The 17,941-nt window shown below is 38.8% G+C and overlaps 1 protein-coding gene across 2 annotated transcripts in view; it reads left to right on the plus strand.

Annotated features, from left to right (window-relative positions):
- Positions 1-16,503, plus strand: part of ufm1 (ubiquitin-fold modifier 1) — a 42,513-nt gene extending 26,010 nt beyond the window's left edge. For both annotated transcript variants that reach the window (XM_060826789.1, XM_060826790.1), the window contains exons 4-6: positions 6,786-6,825; positions 7,549-7,581; positions 15,965-16,503. In XM_060826789.1, the coding sequence (XP_060682772.1) occupies positions 6,786-6,825; positions 7,549-7,581; positions 15,965-16,032 (141 nt within the window). In that variant the 3' untranslated portion in view covers positions 16,033-16,503. The remainder of the gene's footprint in view (positions 1-6,785; positions 6,826-7,548; positions 7,582-15,964) is intronic.
- The last annotated feature ends 1,438 nt before the right edge of the window (positions 16,504-17,941 follow it).

Genomic DNA, 17,941 nt, shown 5'->3' on the forward strand with positions numbered 1-17,941 from the left:
GGAAGGTAAGTAGCAAATGCATCTTTTTGGATGGTGTTTTCTTTGGTGACAAAGAAATCATGAATTCCTTTTTAAAGGTGAGGGTAGATAATACAATAAACAGTAGGTGTAGGAGTAGGCCATTCTGCCCTTCGAGCCAGCACCACCATTCATTATGATCATCCTTAATCAGTATCCTGTTCCTGCCTTATCCCCATAACCCTTGATTCCACTATCTTTAAGAGCTGTATCCACCTCTTTCTTAAAAGTATCCAGAGACTTGGCCTCCACAGCCTTCTGGGGCAGAGCATTCCACACACTCAATACTCTCTGGGTGAAGAAGTTTCTCCTCAACTCTGTTCTAAATGGCCTACCCCTTATTTTTAAATTGTGTCCTCTGGTTCAGGACTCACCCATCAGTGGAAACATGCTTCCTGCCTCCAGAGTGTCCAATCCTTTCATAATCTTATACGTCTCAATCAGATACCCTCTCAGCCTTCTAAACTCAAGCCCAGTCGCTCCAATCTTTCAACGTAAGATAGTCCCACCATTCCGGGAATTGACCTCATGAACCTACGCTGCACTCCCTCAATAGCCAGAATGTCTTTCCTCAAATTTGGAGACCAAAACTGCACACAATATTCCAGGTGCGGTCTCACCAGTGCCCTGTACTGCTGCAGAAGAACCTCTTTGCTTCTATACTCAATTCCTCTTGTTATGAAGGCCAGCATGCTATTGTCTTTCTTCACTGCCTGCAGTACCTGCATGCTTGCTTTCATTGACTGATGTACAAGAACACCTGAGATCTCGTTGTACTGCTCCTTTACCTAACTTGACTCCATTTAGATAGTAATCTGCCTTCCTGTTCTTGCCACCAAAGTGGATAACCACACAGTTATCCACATTAAGCTGCATCTGCCATGCATCTGTCCACTCACCTAGCCTGTCCAGGTCACCCTGTAATCTCCTAACATCCTCCTCACATTTTACACTGCCACCCAGCTTTGAATGGCAGGGTAGAGGAGGAACAAAAGAGAAGTTCAAGAAAACTTACACATAGAAAAGAAAACAGGAGTACCTTCACATTCAAGATGATTTTACAATAATGAGCAGCTACATCAGACAAGAAAAGATAGGCAGACTGGGTTCTTAGAAGAAAAGAGGGATCAGTTAACTCAGTTGGCTGGACAGCTGGTGTGCGATGCAGAGTAATGTGAACAGCATGGGTTGAATTCTCGCATGGCTGAGGTTACCTTGAATGACTCTCCTTTGCAACCTCTACCCTTGCCTGAGGCGAGGTGACCCTCTGGTTCAACCAGCACCAGTGAGAGAGCAGCCTTATGGCATGGCATGAGTATGGTGGCTTATACTTTTTTTTAAAATAGGAGAAACATTGGTGTGGAGTAACCTAATAAGAGACTTTTAAAATGCTGCAGTGATTTGATTGTGTGGATTTGGACTGAATGTTGTGGGGAAGAACATCATTAAATTGCTACCAAGAAAGCCATTAGGAATTCAAAAGAAATTTCTTTCCTCCAAAGGATGGCTTAAATGTGGAATGTAGAAGCATAGGAAATAGGAGCAGAACCAGGCAATTTGACCCATCTGCCCCACCATTCACTTGATCATAGAACATAGGAAAGTACACCACAGTACAGGCCCTTCGGCCCATGATGTTGTGCTGAGGATTAATCCTAACTAAAATAAAATAACTTATGCTCCCCTCATCTCACTGCTGTCCATGTGTATGTCCAACAGTCGCTTAAATGTCCCTAATGACTCTACTTCCACCATTACCACTGGCAACTCATTCCATGCATTCACAACTCTCTGCATAAAGAACCTACCTCTGACATCTCCTCAGAACCTTCCTCCTAACACCTTAAAACTGTGATCCCTCGTAGCAGTAAATCCTGCCCTGGGGAAAGTCTCTGGCTATCAACTCCATCCATGCCTCTCATTGCCTTGTACACTTCAATCAGGTCACCTCTCTTTCTCCTCTCCAGAGTGAAAAGTCCAAGCTCAGTCAACCTGTCCTTGTAAGACAAGCCCTCCAGTCTAGGCAGCATCCTGGTATACCACCTTTGCACCCTCTTCAAAGCTTCCACAAATTTCCTACAATAGGTTGGCAGAACTGGACACAGTATTTCAAGTGTGGTCTCACTAGGGTTATTCTTCAACTCAATGCCATACTCTTGCTGTCTCCCCATCAGCCTTCGAGTAAAAAATGAGGTCTGCAGATGCTGGAGATCACAGTTGAAAATGTGTTGCTGGTTAAAGCACAGCAAGTCAGGCAGCATCCAAGGAATAGGAAATTCGACGTTTCGGGCGCTTATGCCCGAAACGTCGAATTTCCTATTCCTTGGATGCTGCCTGACTTGCTGTGCTTTAACCAGCAACACATTTTCAACTCCCCATCAGCCTTCACAACTTTAGACCCGAGAAAATTGTCTATCTCTTTCCTAATATATTGTGACTAGGCCTACATAGCCTTGTGTGGTAGTGAATTCTACAGGTTCATTCTTCTCGAAAGAAATTTGTCAGCATCTCATTGTGAAAATGGCCTACCATTTACCCTCTGATGATGACTCTGTTGTGGACCTCCAGCAATTCCAAGAAATTTCCTTTTGTGCTAGGTTTCAGTTTCAGGCCATTGTCTCTCTTGTAGGCAATGGAGGGAGTGATTACTGATAGGAGGGGTAAGAGAAGATGTGTTCGATGGTGTCATCTATTGGAGGTAATAGAAAGGGCAGGGGATGATCCTTTCCATGTGGAAACCATAGGGATGGAAAGTAAAGACATGGGGAAACCAATTATTCTGTGCAGGAAGGATGTTCTGTGGACAGAAGTGCAGGAGGTGAGTTGCATACAGCTGAAGGCCCTGCCGATCACATACTTGTTTGAGGGAAAAAGAAGATCATCTTGGAGGCTGCCCACTAAAGGGTAGCATCGTCTGAATAGATGTGACAGAGATGAAAAAACTGGGAGAATGGAATGGCATAGAATCCTTGCAGACCAAATTGCAATGTCTTATTTGTTCCTGAGCTGAGCTTCTCATTCTGGATGTAAGTTTCACGCTGAGCTGGAAGGTTCATTGTCAGACGTTTCATCACCATACTAGGTAACATCATCTGTGAACCTCCAATGAAGCGCTGGTGTTATACCCCACTTTCTATTTATGTGTTTGGATTTCCTTGGGTTGTTAATATAATTTCCTGCTCTTTTTCTCAGAGGGTGGTAGATGGGGTCCAAATTGATGTGTCTGTTGATAGAGTTCTGGTTGGAATGCCATGCTTCTAGGAATTCTCGTGTGTATCTGCTAGCTTGCCGTAGGGTAAATATGTTGTCTCAGTCAAATTGGTGTTTCACCTTCATCTGTATGTAAGAATACTAGTGATAGTGGGTCATGTCTTTTTGTGGCTGGTTGGTGTTCATGTATCCTGGTGGCTAGTTTTTTGCCTGTTTGTCTGATGTAAAGTTTGATACAGTTCTTGCAAGGTATCTTGCAAGACTGCCAGACTACACGGACCTCTTAGCATCATGGTAGTCCACAAACACACCAACATGCTAAAACAGCAGCTAATGAACTTGAAAGACCCTATACATTCAATAAGCAAAACAAACATCATTTACAATATATCTTGCAAGATCTGTAACAAACACTACATTGGACAAATAGGCAGAAAATTAGCCACCAGGATACATGAGCACCAACCAACCATAAAAGGACATGACCCTCTCTCACTAGTATCCTTACATACAGATGAAGAAGGACACCACTTTGACTGGTACAACACATCCATCCTAGTGCAAGCCAAACAGAGACACACACAAGAATTCCTCGAAGCATAGTATTCCAACCGGTATTCTATCAATGAACTCATTGATTTGGACCCCATCTACCACCGTCTGAGAAAAAGAGCAAGTAATTATATCAACAACCCAAGGAAATCTAAACACATAAATAGAAAGTGGGATATAACACCAGCGCTTCATTGGAGGTTCACAGATGATGTTACCTAGTATGGTGATGAAAAAGGACCAGAAATGACATCATTAACCCAAGGAAATGTAAACCCATAAGTAAAAAGTAAGACATAACACCAACCCCTCACCAGAGGCTCACTGATGATGTTACCTAGCATTGTGACAAAATGTTTGACAACAAACCTTCCGGCTCAGTAAGCAAAACTACATCCAGATCCTTAACCTGAGCTACAAACCTCAAAGCTCACTGAGCTTCTCATTTACAGAAAATAAACATTTTGGAGCTATTGAATAATGCCATTCCATTTGCCAGGAATAAACGATTGAAAGCAGATCCTTCTGTATATGTTGATTGTTTATTAGTAATATTATTTTGCAGTCTATTTTCCCTCCTTACAACTGCTCGCAAAAAAACTTACTGTAAATGTTCCTCAGCTTAGTTCCATAAAATGTCGAGGAGACTTCATGCAGTGAGAACATTTTGCTTCTGTTTATTATCTGTGACCGTCAGCAGTATCAGCAGGGACTGTCATAACTGCTGACCACTTTTTAATAATGGTTCTAGCACACTGTTGTGTATGTCTTTTTATCTTTTGAAAGTTCACAGCTTGTGCCATGAATTATAATTGTTGAACAGCAGATGTTCCCATTTCAATGAGGAGCCCACACTTTTGTATTGATTTTTGTATTTCGCATGCCAAAGTTGAATGAGAAACTCAGTAACTCCTTTATCATTTACATTGAGCCAAAGCATTCAACTACCTCTGCTGCATCATAGGTTTTTATATGCAGTGCATTTTTATTTTGACGGCTGGGAGACCAACCAGGACGATTTGGAATAAGTTGAGTCTGGTGATGACAAACACTTGATGCAATTTTGAGCAGCTGATAGCTTTAGTTTGGATTGAAAATGGGCAATGTTATGAGGTGATATAGGTGGCCCTGGTAATGGAGACAATATTTATTTTATTTCTTCTTTCTACAAGCTCCACTCTTGGTCCATCATGAACTTGGTGTTCACTTTTTTGGAAAAGTATTCATAAAGTGAACAGAATGTTTTTTTTATTGTAGCAAATGATCATAAATTGCAGATTTTTCCTTGCTTACCTCCCCCATTCCTAGAGCGTTTCATCCCCCTGGTAATTTTGAATGCTATAGAGGTCTGTTTTTCTAAGCAGTGATTGCTTACACTGAACTGCAGTCAACCAAGCATGTGCACACATTGTGGAAGGCATGATTTCTAGCACTGATATCATCATGTAGGCTTTCTGTGCTTAAAAAATTCTACTTTGGGGAATCAGTCCAAATATGTCCTGGTATGTTAAGCAAATCCGATGGTTATCTAGCTGAGAAAGCAGCAATAATAACACCGCTATTAGGCCCCATAACATATTCACTCTCTGTCTATACTTTAACCAGTGGCATTGCTATACTCCTCTCCATAGGCTACTTTGTCAGCAAACTGGAACGTAACTTGTTTCCATGTGGAAAGTCCTTCATTTTCCACCTCTTCCCAATGTTTGTGAGTAACTAGTGTCTCAGAATGATCATTTACACCATTGGCAGTTTAAAACTGTGTAATTGCTCCTTTTGACATAAAGTCCTGATACCTCCCCTGGTCAAGAGACATCAGAGCAGGCACTGAACACCTTCAATGCTATAGACACCAGTCTTGGAGCCTGAGTTTCCATGGAATGCTTAGTCATGGACTGGTTTTACATGGACTGGCCTCCTGCTATGAAAACACATGAGGCAGCTTCTTAACTATCTCCCATCTGGACTCCTTTTAACAATCAGCAACAGTTCTCCTTTCTTTGCCTGACTTCCCTTTTTGGTCCAGCATTTCTCACGGCTATTTACCTCTCTGCTATCTATCCCGTGTGAAGCTTGTCATGCAGGTGTAAATCAACATAGGAGTTCAGGGTTTCTTTGCAATTAACTGGGTGAACTATTTTTAATGCATTTTGATTTAAAATGCTAATTTCAGTTCTGATGCTTCGTTTATTTCAGGTTGGTTTTATGAATCCTGGCTAATGTGTGTGGCCATTTTAAGTCAGTGGGTTTTTTTTTCATTTTTTAAAACCAGTCCATTCCATGAATGTCCTAGATGTGCGGCACGGTGGCACAGTGGTTAGCACTGCTGCCTCACAGCGCCTGAGACCCGGGTTCATTTCCCGACTCAGGCGACAGACTGTGTGGAGTTTGCACGTTTCCTCCGGGTGCTCCAGTTTCCTCCCACAGTCCAAAGATGTGCGGGTCAGGTGAAATGGCCATGCTAAATTGCCCGTAGTGTTAGGTAAGGGGTAAATGTAGGGGTATGGGTGGGTTGCGCTTCGGCAGGTCGGTGTGGACTTGTTGGGCCGAAGGGCCTGTTTCCACACTGTAAGTAATCTAATCTAATCTAATATTAAAATCTGATGTAGATATTCAAAAATTGATAATCCATATTTTATTGCTATCATGACAAGTGTTCAATTATTATTAAAGATCTTGGTTTATATTAGTCTTCAGTTATTTTCAGGATTTCAAAATCATCTTGTCATTTAAGCATTTTTAAGTGAATGTGTTAAATTGGTGAGAATAATATAAAGTTGCTTACAACACAAAAGCCCATTCGTGTCAATGACAGTGATATTGGTGCAACTATTTAGCTCTTGTCCTAGTCAAGATCCAAACCTATTTTGATGGTAACACCTTACTTGATCCCAATTTGCATAGTCTCCAAAAATGCATTAGAAGAAATTGTTGATTTTTTAAAAACAAATTATTTTCAGACTTTAATTTTTAAAATGTTTCTCAATGTCTTCCTTTGTTTTCAGTTTAAAGTATCTGCAGCAAGCAGTGCAATCATAACAAATGGTAAGGAAATATTCAGTATTTTGATACAATGTCATTAATATCATTGAGTGTTTTGCTCCTCTTTTGATAAATATTTTATTGGCAGATATTGACAAATTCTAAATCCAGAATAATTATACAATAAGCATTTAACAGCCTGAAGTGTGTAAAGCATTTGAAAATTCAGGTTGCAAGTTAACATTGTCAATATTTTTATTACTGTAGCATTTTCATAAGGTACTCAGTATGTATTACTGTAGTGTAGGCGCAATAAGGAAAATGTCTTTGGTGCTTTTGAAGAGACACAACTCTACATTCCTTCAAAATGCACTGAATAGAAATATGTTGAAACAGACGTTCATGCAGTTTTTAAAAATGTTTTGATCACAAGTCTGAATTGCTGAGTAATCTGAAATGTAAAATATAACTAGTATGCTTACTTTTCTGCTGTCACTCAAAATTGTCGTCATGTTTGCAGCAGTTTTCACCACATAACAAGAATAGATAGAGGTTTGCAAAAAAGCAAATTATAAGCATATTGAATCCAATGTACCGAACAGCCACACGTGATATCAAAGACGGGAATGCCAATTTTGTGAACGGTCTATCACTTCAGTGTGTACACTGCAAATTGTAGCTACTTTAACTGCAATGTAATTATGTTCCAAGCTACTGTTCTTTCTGAAGTCTGGTTGTCTTCCTCCTGGAATTCTGATAGTTTAAGATGAATTTGTTTCATTGCAGATGGAATAGGCATCAACCCTGCTCAAACTGCAGGTAAGTGAAATTGTTTAAATTGGCAAATTTTGGGGGGCTATTATAGTTGATTCTATCCGTTTTATAATATATTGAATTTTATGATTTTTGAGCAGTTTTCAACCTTCACATTACTAAGTTAAAAAAAATTACCAATAGATTTCGTGCATATTTGAAACTGAATATAAACTTAAGTTTGTTATAGGCAATGATTATTTATATCTGTAATATCATGTTAATTTAAATTTGTGTTTGTAATCATTTAAGAACAAAGGCACAAGGATTAGCAGGTAGGCCATTTACCCCTTAGAGCCTGCTATACAGTGCATTCGTTGAAGCTCTTTCATCAAAACTTCTATCCTAAATTTATTTGGAGATCAATAAAGTTCTGGATACAGTCTTAAAACTGCGCAACTGAGCACCCACAGTTCTGAGCTAGAGGCCTTCTAAGTGAACCATAGTCATGGTTGGTTGAAATGCTTTATGTAAATTTAATTAAATCTCCTGATTGTTGTACTCTATGCACCTATTTGTAAATGCCATCAAATGTAGAATCCCTACAATGTGGAAGCAGCCATTCGGCCCATCAGGTCAGCACCAACCCTCCAAAGAGCATCTCACCCAGATCCAACCCCTACATTATCTCCATAACCCTGCATTTCCCATGGCCAATCCACCTAACCTGCACATATTTGGACTGTGGAAGGAAACCAGAGCACCCGAAGTAAACCCATGCAAACATGGGGAGAATGTCTATGTGGAGTTTGCACACTCACCTAGGGCGAGAATCAAACCAGGCACCCTGGGGCAGCAGTGCTAACCATTGTGCCATAATGCAGCCACTGGAAAGCTCAGTTTTTGTTATGATACACTTTAAAGCCACTGCTTTGTCAGACTGGTACACGCAATTTGTTTATTCATATTATGCAACCAATTTCATTTCTTTGAAACAGGCTGTAAGCAGCATCCAGGCAGCAATATACAAAGGACTTGAACCTTTCAAGTACCACAAACAACATCCTAACTAACAGTGCTGTATTCTAATGGTACATAACTCCTGGCTTTATTTCCAACTTTAATGATGGCAAAGTCTTCCAGTAAATTGGCGCTGTTCAATTCACCTAAAATTTGTGTTCACATGCATGCATTTGTTAACATAAAAATTGTTTTGCATTTAGTGATTTCTCACTCAATTAAAACTAATCACACCTATTAAATGCTGCATCTGGCATTTATAAGAGAGCAAAGTATTGCAGGTGCTGGAAACTTGGAATATGAACTGAAAATGTTAGAAATAATGAGCAGGCCAAGAAGCATCCACGGAGAGAGAAACAGAGATAGTGCTTCAGGTTCACAATCTACATTAGTTCTGCCAAAGGATCAGATGCTGTCAGAGTATTTCCAATATCTTTTGTTTCAGTTGGAGCAACAATAACCATGTTTGCCAATCTTTAAATATTAATCTTACACTTTTTGAGCCTTGCATTTTTTTTTGTAGGAAGAATTCCCATATCAGCTGCCTGTGCTGCATTTTGCCACAACATTAAACGTGAATTTTAAGCAAATGTACAATTTGTTGAGTCAAAGCAAGTAAATGATAATTTAAAAGTGAGTTATTAATTAAAAAAAACATTAAAAGTGTCAAACATCATTAACTAACTATAAACCAGAATTTTCTTTGCCTTTTCCACTTAAGAACCAGAGCTAGAGAGGGCTAGATTACATCCCAAAACGTGGTCACTAGAGATAACGGAAGGGGCTGAGCCTTTAACTACTGCTGCCCTTGTGTATGCCTCTGTTGGCATTGACTCCATGCTAACCTCAAAGTAATTCATATGTAAATTCTGATCAGAAGCAAAAGTAATTGCAGACACTTGCTCGAGAAACCTGTTTCTTTCCAATTTCTAGTTTTTGCAGTATATTGCTTTTATTTGAGGGGCGGTCTGCCAATTTCCCTCTGCATTGCCATTTGGAATATGATGTGAAGGTGCTGGTGTTCGACTGAGGTGGACAATGTGAAAAATTACACAATAGCAGATTAGAGTCCAACAGGTTTATTTGGACGTTCAAGCTTTCAGAGTGCTCCTCCATCAGGTAGGTCATGGGGCAGGATCATAGGACACAGAATTTATAATAAATTTACTACAAATTCTGTATCCTATGATCTTGCCCTACAACGTACCTGATAAAGGAGGAGCACTCTGAAAGCTTGTACTTCCGAATGAACCTGCTGGACTCTAACCTGCTGTTGTGTAATTAGGAGTATGGACAGAGTTTTGTGGGAGTGCATTTGTGCCTCCCAAACCCAATCCACCTCTTGTGGCTCACACCCAGTCTCTGGACTCTCACTCACTATCAGGGAGAACTGAGGTCAGGAGGGGAAATACAGAACCCTTTGAAGAATGCATTCATAACCAGAGGCACTTGTGCAGGAAGTAAAGCTGGAGGCTGTCATGGAGAAGAAAGAATTTACTCAGGACTCTGCTAAAATCTTCTTTGTCTGCACCTACAATAGATTCTGTGTCAAATTAAATTGTCTTCAGATATTTAGTAGGAGGTTTTGCTGAGACAGCCTATTTGTAGGGGTGATGCATCTGAGAGAAGAGTTTTGCAGTGGAATTTCCAATTGTAAGCTTGTAATCGTGTTCAGGCAACCAGATCTTGATTTACTTCCTTTTTGCTCTATTCTAATTCAACTTATGACGAAACTGCCACCTCTGGCTGCCCGAGCCAACTGCTTAACAACATCACCACTCTTGAACAATACTGACCAGATGCACAGATTTGGGGGAAGTGGATAGACGAAGCCAGATTGAAATCGCAAAACAATCCAGCATCTAGTAAAAATTGAGTGCCTGCAATGGAGAGAATGAGTCTGGGGAGGAATCCACTTGCCCATATTTATGCAGGGGGAAAAAGTGGAACCTGCTTCAAAAGACATTGCCACCAACCCTAACTTTACACACAAGCTGAGGGAAAGAAAAGTTAAGTTGAAGGCAGCAGCACCCAGACACGACAAGGCCCACTGAGAAGTCCAAGAGGTAGGCAAGAAAGGAAAGGAATCTGTCCTACTGCTTGTCCATTGATTGCCTGTTGTCCAGAGGAGTACAAATAATTGACTGAGGTGCCTGTACATTAGACTGCCTTGAGTATCTAGATTGATAAGCTACTTTCCAATGACGCAGACCCACCATTCTAAAGACCCTGTCAGCTCCTCCTTCCCCCACTGTCCCAGGTTCCAACTCTGTGTTCTGAGATTGTGAACCCTAGTTGTAAATTCTCTAGTCAAGGGAAATATCTTTCAAACACAAGCCCTTAAACATTTTATAAGTTTTAATAAGACCACTTCTAATTTTTTTAAAGTTCTACTGATCATAAACCTAGCCTACATGATCTCTCCTCAGAGGGCAAGTCCCTTGTCCCAGGAAACATTCTTGTCAACCGTTGTTTTATTCGTTCCAACAATATCATATCCTTTCATGGGTAGGCCCATCAAAACTGTACACAGTACTCCACATGTGATCTCACAAAGGCCTTGTGCAATTGCTGTAGGATTATTTCACTTTTGTCCTTTTGTTTAAAAGTAGAGCATCCTGTTTAATTTCCTAATTGCTGTTTGTATCTGCATGATAAGACCTCTGACTATATACATTGAGACCTAGATTCCTTTGCATACAACTTTTCCCATTTACTCACCATTTAATAAAATTTCTGCTTCTCCAGTTCTGCGGCAATGTGCATGACGTCACCATTTCTCCATATTACATTTCCAACTGCCATGGATCAGGTACTCTTACCCCTCTGTAGCTCCTTTGCTTCCACCTCACAGTTTACTTTTCACCTAACTTTGTTTCATCAGAAAATTTGGATACATTATACTTCATCTATAACTTACATAATTGGATTCAGATTGTTAATAGCCGAGGTCCAAGTTCTGATTCATGCAGTATCCCACTTGTTGTAAAGTGCAATTCAAAAATGAGCTTTGATTCCTTCTCTTCCTTTACCTCCTGAAATCCATACTAATATATTTCCCCCTTTCCAGTGAACAGTAATTTTGTATATTAGTCTCTTGTGCATTACCTTGTTGATTTTTTAAAAAAAATTGCACCCACTGTATGTACTAATTTTCCCCTGTATCCATGGTTCTTATTTGTAAATTGGTACATTTTTGAAAACTCTTGATGCATCTGTCTAACCTGCTTTTCCTGTCACAAATCTGTGACACTACATAATCATATGGCGATTGCTTTGGTACAAATTCCTAATGACAGATTCATATATTTTCCACGCTAATGATGACAGGCTAGCCAGTCTATAGTTGCCTGTTTTCCCTCCAACTACTTCTGAAGTTCAAATATATTCATGCTGTTTTCGGGTGACAGCATATAAATGCCTTTTGTAGCTGCAAATAACCTGAAGTAATTTAATCTCGAACTCGCAGTGACTGTGCTTGATTTGGTGTTTGTTTTAGCTTGCCTTGCAGAACTAGAAGTTGAAGCATCTGCCTTTTGTAAAGGTCTGTGTTGCTTAATGGGCACACATCCTTCTATATTTATAATGAGCATGTATTCAGTGTGTGGGAGATAGGTTTATCTGGTAGGTTGCATGCATGAAGATCTGGATTGAATGTGCAGTCTTAACAGTCAGTGTGCAGGTTCGCTGTAAAGAAAAATAAATATGTATGCTCGATGTTTTGGACATGAAAATAGGTCATGTAGCACTTGACACACAGACAAAACCCAACTGGTCAATAAATGAAGACTGAAATGTCATAGGTGTAATCATTTTTTCATAAAATTTTAACCTTGCTTTGATTTTACATTAGTGTAATTTAGGTGGATGACAATGTGTAGGTGCAGGACGAGCAAATGGGAATAACTGTCAAATTGATTTAAATGTCCACAGCTTACTACAAGCAGTGATAAGCGTAACAGTCTGATTTCTGGTTTAGGAAATAGTTGAGAGCCCATATTCATGAAGACACTTGTTTGAAATATCTGTAGAACTGTCAGATGAAGCAACCCATCATTTAAATAAACAATTAACTTGTGGATTGCCTAGAGGTTATTAATGTATAACAATAATTTTCGGAATGTACTAATTTATTTCAGGAATAACCAAGCCAAACAATTGAAAATCCAATTAAAAATTGTACCATAACACTTGTAAAGTCAACAGTGAATTTTGAGTACTTGATTTTACATTTTGTATTTGTAGGAATATGCAGGGCATCTAAAAACTATTAAAATATTTATCCTAGTTTCACCCCCACCCTAGTGTTAGATGTTTTAGAGATATGGTATTGTTATGCTCTTAAATTTTCTTTCATTCACATTGTACACTTCACAATCTCATGGTTTGTGTTTAAGTAAAACATTTCGTGTCATTTAAAATTACACATTTTCCTCTAATGTTCTAGCATTGCAATCTCAATCAAGATGTATCTATGCTGTATTTTTCACTTGTAGTTTATTGAAATTAGCAATGTAGAACAAATCAGAATATTGTACAAATTTTGCACAATGATTATGCTTGATATTAAACATTTAAATCTTTAACTATAACCAATATGTTTCATGATTTGCTGTGAATTAAAAGCAGTAAGTCATTGCTATCTCTCCAGAAGAGATTCTCGCTTTGGAGGATGCTTAACTAAAAGTATTTTTAGAAAAACTAAGCTAATACTGAAGTGGACCAAAGATGTGTAGGCCAGGTAAATTGGCCATGCTGAATAGCCCACTGTGTTAGGTGCATTTATCAAAGGTAAATGAGTCTGGGTGGGTTATTCTTCGGAGGGTCAGTGTGCACTTGTTGGGCCGAAGGCCTGCTTCCACATTGTAGGGAATTTAATCTAATCTAATCTACTGTAGTAGCAGCATCTGATTCTTCAAACTATAAATTCTTATTTTTTTTTCTCTTTCTCTTGTGTATTCTGTATAAGATTCCAAATATAACTGCATTGTTTATACCTTATGTAGGTATGTTTAAATGTTTGTAGTAAATCAGAGAATGTTTTATATTAACAGGAACATTTATTTCATTAACAAGATAGCATTAGAATTAGTACACAGTTACTGAATAAATAAAGTTTGGTTTATACTTAATTGGATTCTGGGAGTGTTACTATTATTTCAGTGTTTGGAATCCACAATACTCTCCATTGTTTTGTTAAAATTGTAATGGGGTGGTATTTGTGTGACCTGTAGATTTATTGCATGTTTAAGTTTTATTCTTTACTGGTCCATGCATGGTAAACAGGTCAGGCATCTTATGTCTATAATTACTTGATGGGATGATTAGATTTTGGACACTGAATAATTTCAATTGGATTTAAGAGATGGAAATAAAATAAAGGTGACAATAGATCAGTGTAATCATATTATGTTAAATTTAATTCTAAACCATGAATTATACATTTCAGTTACTAAGAAAATAATGGATTATTTCTTTAAATAGCACTGTGAGCACCTAACATATTGAGAGTGAATATTGATGGCCGCTTTGTGTGACATGTGGACACTGATTTCCATGATAAAAGCATGAAATATCAAGACGTTATATGAAAAATATGCATGTTCAAAATCTTTATGTAGATTATGATTCATGTAGTTAACAATTGTTTTATCATTATTTCAATGAAAGTGTTAGCCTGCAATGTAATTGTTTTTAAAAAACTACCAGGAGAAATAGTAAGCATTGTTTACACAAGTTTCACCAGCGAAGGAGGCGTTTTGGTCCATCTCGTCCATGACAGCCCTCTCTAAGAGTAACTGTGAGAGTGCCATTCTCATCCTTTGTCCAAGTCTCCACAAGTTATATAGTCATAGAGATGTACAGCATGGAAACAGGCCCTTCGGTCCAACCCGTCCATGCCGACCAGATATCCCAACCCAATCTAGTCCCACCTGCCAGCACCCGGCCCATATCCCTCCAAACCCTTCCTGTTCATATACCCATCCAAATGCCTTTTAAAAGTTGCAATTGTACCAGCCTCCACCACTCCCTCTGGCAGCTCATTCCATGCGCATTCCACCTTCTGTGTGAAACAGTTGCCCTGTAGGTTTCTTTTGTATTCTTTTATATAGAACTCCTGTACTCAATACTTTGACCAATAAAAGAAAGCATACCAAACGCCGCCTTCACTATCCTGTCTACCTGTGACTCCACTTTCAAGGAGCTATGAACATGTTTGTCTATTGTAAGAATGTACTAGGAGAACATTTAGAAGTACATAATGGCTGCATTTTCTACTGGTCAGAGGGTAGTTATTCCAGTGTAGATGGAAGTTGTGCATTGGGACCCAGCAGAATGAAATTTCCCCTCTCAAATTTGGGGATCCTTTCATTTGTTCTACAAAATAGCTACATAAGAAAAAGCGAGCATACAAGTTCAGAAGGTAATATGGAAGGTATAGTGGGATATTGGCTTTTATTTCAGAGGGAATGGAATATGAAATTAAAGTTTTGCTGTAATAATCCAAGGCACTAGTGAATAGCACCTAGAATGCCATGAGGATTATCTAAGGAACGATATACTGGCATTGGGCACAGTCCTGAAAAGGTTCACCAAATTGATTCCAAATATGGAGGGAGTTTTTTATGAGGTGAAGTTGAGCGTGTACTCATTGCTTCTTGTCTTTCTAACCTCCAATCCGTGGAAACGTGGAAGATTCTTCAGGGGTTTTACAAGGTAGTTGCAGAGAGGATGTTCACCCTTGTGGAGGAGCCTGGGATGAGAGCATAATCTCAGCGTAAGGTGTCACCCATTTAAGACAGAAATGAGGAAATTCTCTGAGCAGAGTGAAGCTGTGCAATTCTTTACCACAGAAGGTTGTCAGGACTGGGTCATTAAGTGTATTCAAAGCTGAGATGGACATATTTTAATCAGTAAGGGAATTGAGGAGTATGGGATAAAGGCAGGAAAGTGGAGTTTAGGATTATCAGATCAGTCGTGATCTCATTAAATAATGAAGCAGGTTCGTTGAACTGAATGGACTACTTCTGCTGGCCTGTGCCTAATGGATATATTCTGCATATTTATAATGGAAAATAATTACATGGGTCTTCAAAATATACAATACTAATAAATGAATAAGTTAATGGCTTCTTTTGAACTCTTGGGAAGAAATTATCTTTTGCATGTAAGATTTGATGTTTGTGTTCCAGTATCATTTTAAAACCATAATATGTTCAAGCTATTAAACACAACTAGAATAGGAAATAAGAAGGTCTCTGAAATAGTTAGCTGTTCTATTTACATTGTGGTTGTCTTTTGGATGCACACAATATTCCACAAATGTAGAAAGCATAAACACTTTAGGTAGTCATGTCAGATGAACACATTAAGAATGTTCTGTATGCTTTTACTAACCAGTTTTCTTATGATGGCTCTTTTATTACAGGAAATATTTTTCTGAAGCATGGATCAGAATTGCGACTTATTCCCAGGGACCGAGTTGGAAGTCTTTAACCATTTGTCATCCAGAGATCTTTTGCCTACAGAAGAAAACGATATTTATTTTCAAAATTATTTTTAAGTCCTTTGACCTGTCACTTTTGATATGCATTCCTTTAAGAGAATCTCCGGTAGGACTTCACTGAATTAGGTGGTAGCACCTTAAACAGAGAAAAATCTAAAATGCATATGATAAACACATAACAGTGCTGCCTAAAATGTGTTGTAATATAATTGAGAAAAAGGTTGGACTGAAAAGAAATCTAATCCTTAAGTAGGGACTGCTAATACTTTAAGAATGTAAACCTGTTAAGTAAAAGTCACACAAGGAAATTACAAAGTATTATACAAAGCTTCTGTAAAATGCTTGGTATTAAGTAGCCGATTGGTAGCTATCAGTATGTTTTAACCTTTGTATCATTTGTTTTCTGTATTGAGCAGATACAAATTCTGAAATTCATTAAAATAAAATTGAACTGCAGAAGATATTTTATCTCTGAAATTACAAACTCAGAATCACTGATTGGCTTCCTGCTGTGCAATAGCCATTCAGCCCACCTTGCTTATATCGGTTCTTTGAATGGACATCTCATTTATTGCCATTTTTGCACCTTCTCTGTGTAATCCTGAAGACTGTCACTTTTCAAATAACACTCAAACTCCTTTTGAATACATCAGTTGAACCTCCCAAGCAGTGCATTTCAACCCTGAGTTCCTAGCCTGTTCTGAATTATGTTTTCAAATATAATATTTACTGTTCCACATTATATAAGAGTGCATTTGATAGATCAGTCTTTTGTGTAAGTATCTCTTTTAGACAGAATGCTCTGAACTAAATGGTAGAGTAATTTTTTGTGACATCTTTTCATTTTCCTCGCGTTTGAATTGTATTAATTGTCTGAATTCTATATTATTTATCTTACTTGGTTATGTCCGGGAACTACAGTTTTTCCTAACCAGTTAAATGGTTTCCTCCAGCTTGAAGTGAACTGGTGATGTGACTTGACGCCTTTCACTCATGCCAGATGACTCATTCCAGCAGAGTAATTAGAGTTTGGGCAGTGCACATCGATAGGTCAGCTTTCCTGAAGATGCACATTGTAACTTGGAAATTACAAAAAAAAAGAATATCTGCTATGACTTTGAGAAGTGACAGGCATCTATGAGTTTGGGAGGTCTTGATTGAACCCTGCGTTCAAGTAATAAGACTGGTATTAATCTGGATTTATAGTTGATGCTGTCAACTTGTGCTCAGTTAATAAATTGAACTAAAGCCTGAATACATCAAGCATTTTCTTAAGCTTGGCATTCCACTCGATGATAAACTGCTATTGAGTTTATTTCTTTCATCACAAATTTCAGAAGTGATGCATTTTTTTGTTTACTGCCTGAATGTGAACAAGTTGGAGAGCACTAACCTTGCACTAAACCAAAGAGGAATGAATTGATAACTCTGAAGGACAAATCTTAAAATGCAGGAAATGTCAGTAACTGAAAAAGAAGGACAGTGTAGTATTTCGGGTGGGACCTTTCTTCAAAATGGCATGTATTTGGCACTCTTCACAATTTTGACCTATAGCAGGTAATGCTTTTCCCTTGATTTAGCTGTGATCAAAAGCGTCAGCAAGCTGAAGCATCTGTCTTTTCAATTTTTGATAGAAAATGTCCCATGAATTTCCCTATTCTTATGTTCTCATCCAAGAGCAAATGTATGGTACATCACTTGGGCGGCATGATGGCTCAGTGGTTAGCACTGCTACCTCACAGCAGGTTCAATTCCCACCTCGGGCGACTATCTGTGTGGAGTTTGCATGTTCTCCCAGTGTCACATGGGTTTCCTTCGGGTGCTCCAGTTTCCTCCCACAATCCAAAGATGTGCAGGTCAGGTGAATCGGCCATGGTAATTTGCCCATAGCGTTAGGTG

This window comes from Hemiscyllium ocellatum, chromosome 6 (assembly GCF_020745735.1).
Source record: "Hemiscyllium ocellatum isolate sHemOce1 chromosome 6, sHemOce1.pat.X.cur, whole genome shotgun sequence".
Classification (NCBI taxonomy): Eukaryota; Metazoa; Chordata; class Chondrichthyes; order Orectolobiformes; family Hemiscylliidae; genus Hemiscyllium; species Hemiscyllium ocellatum.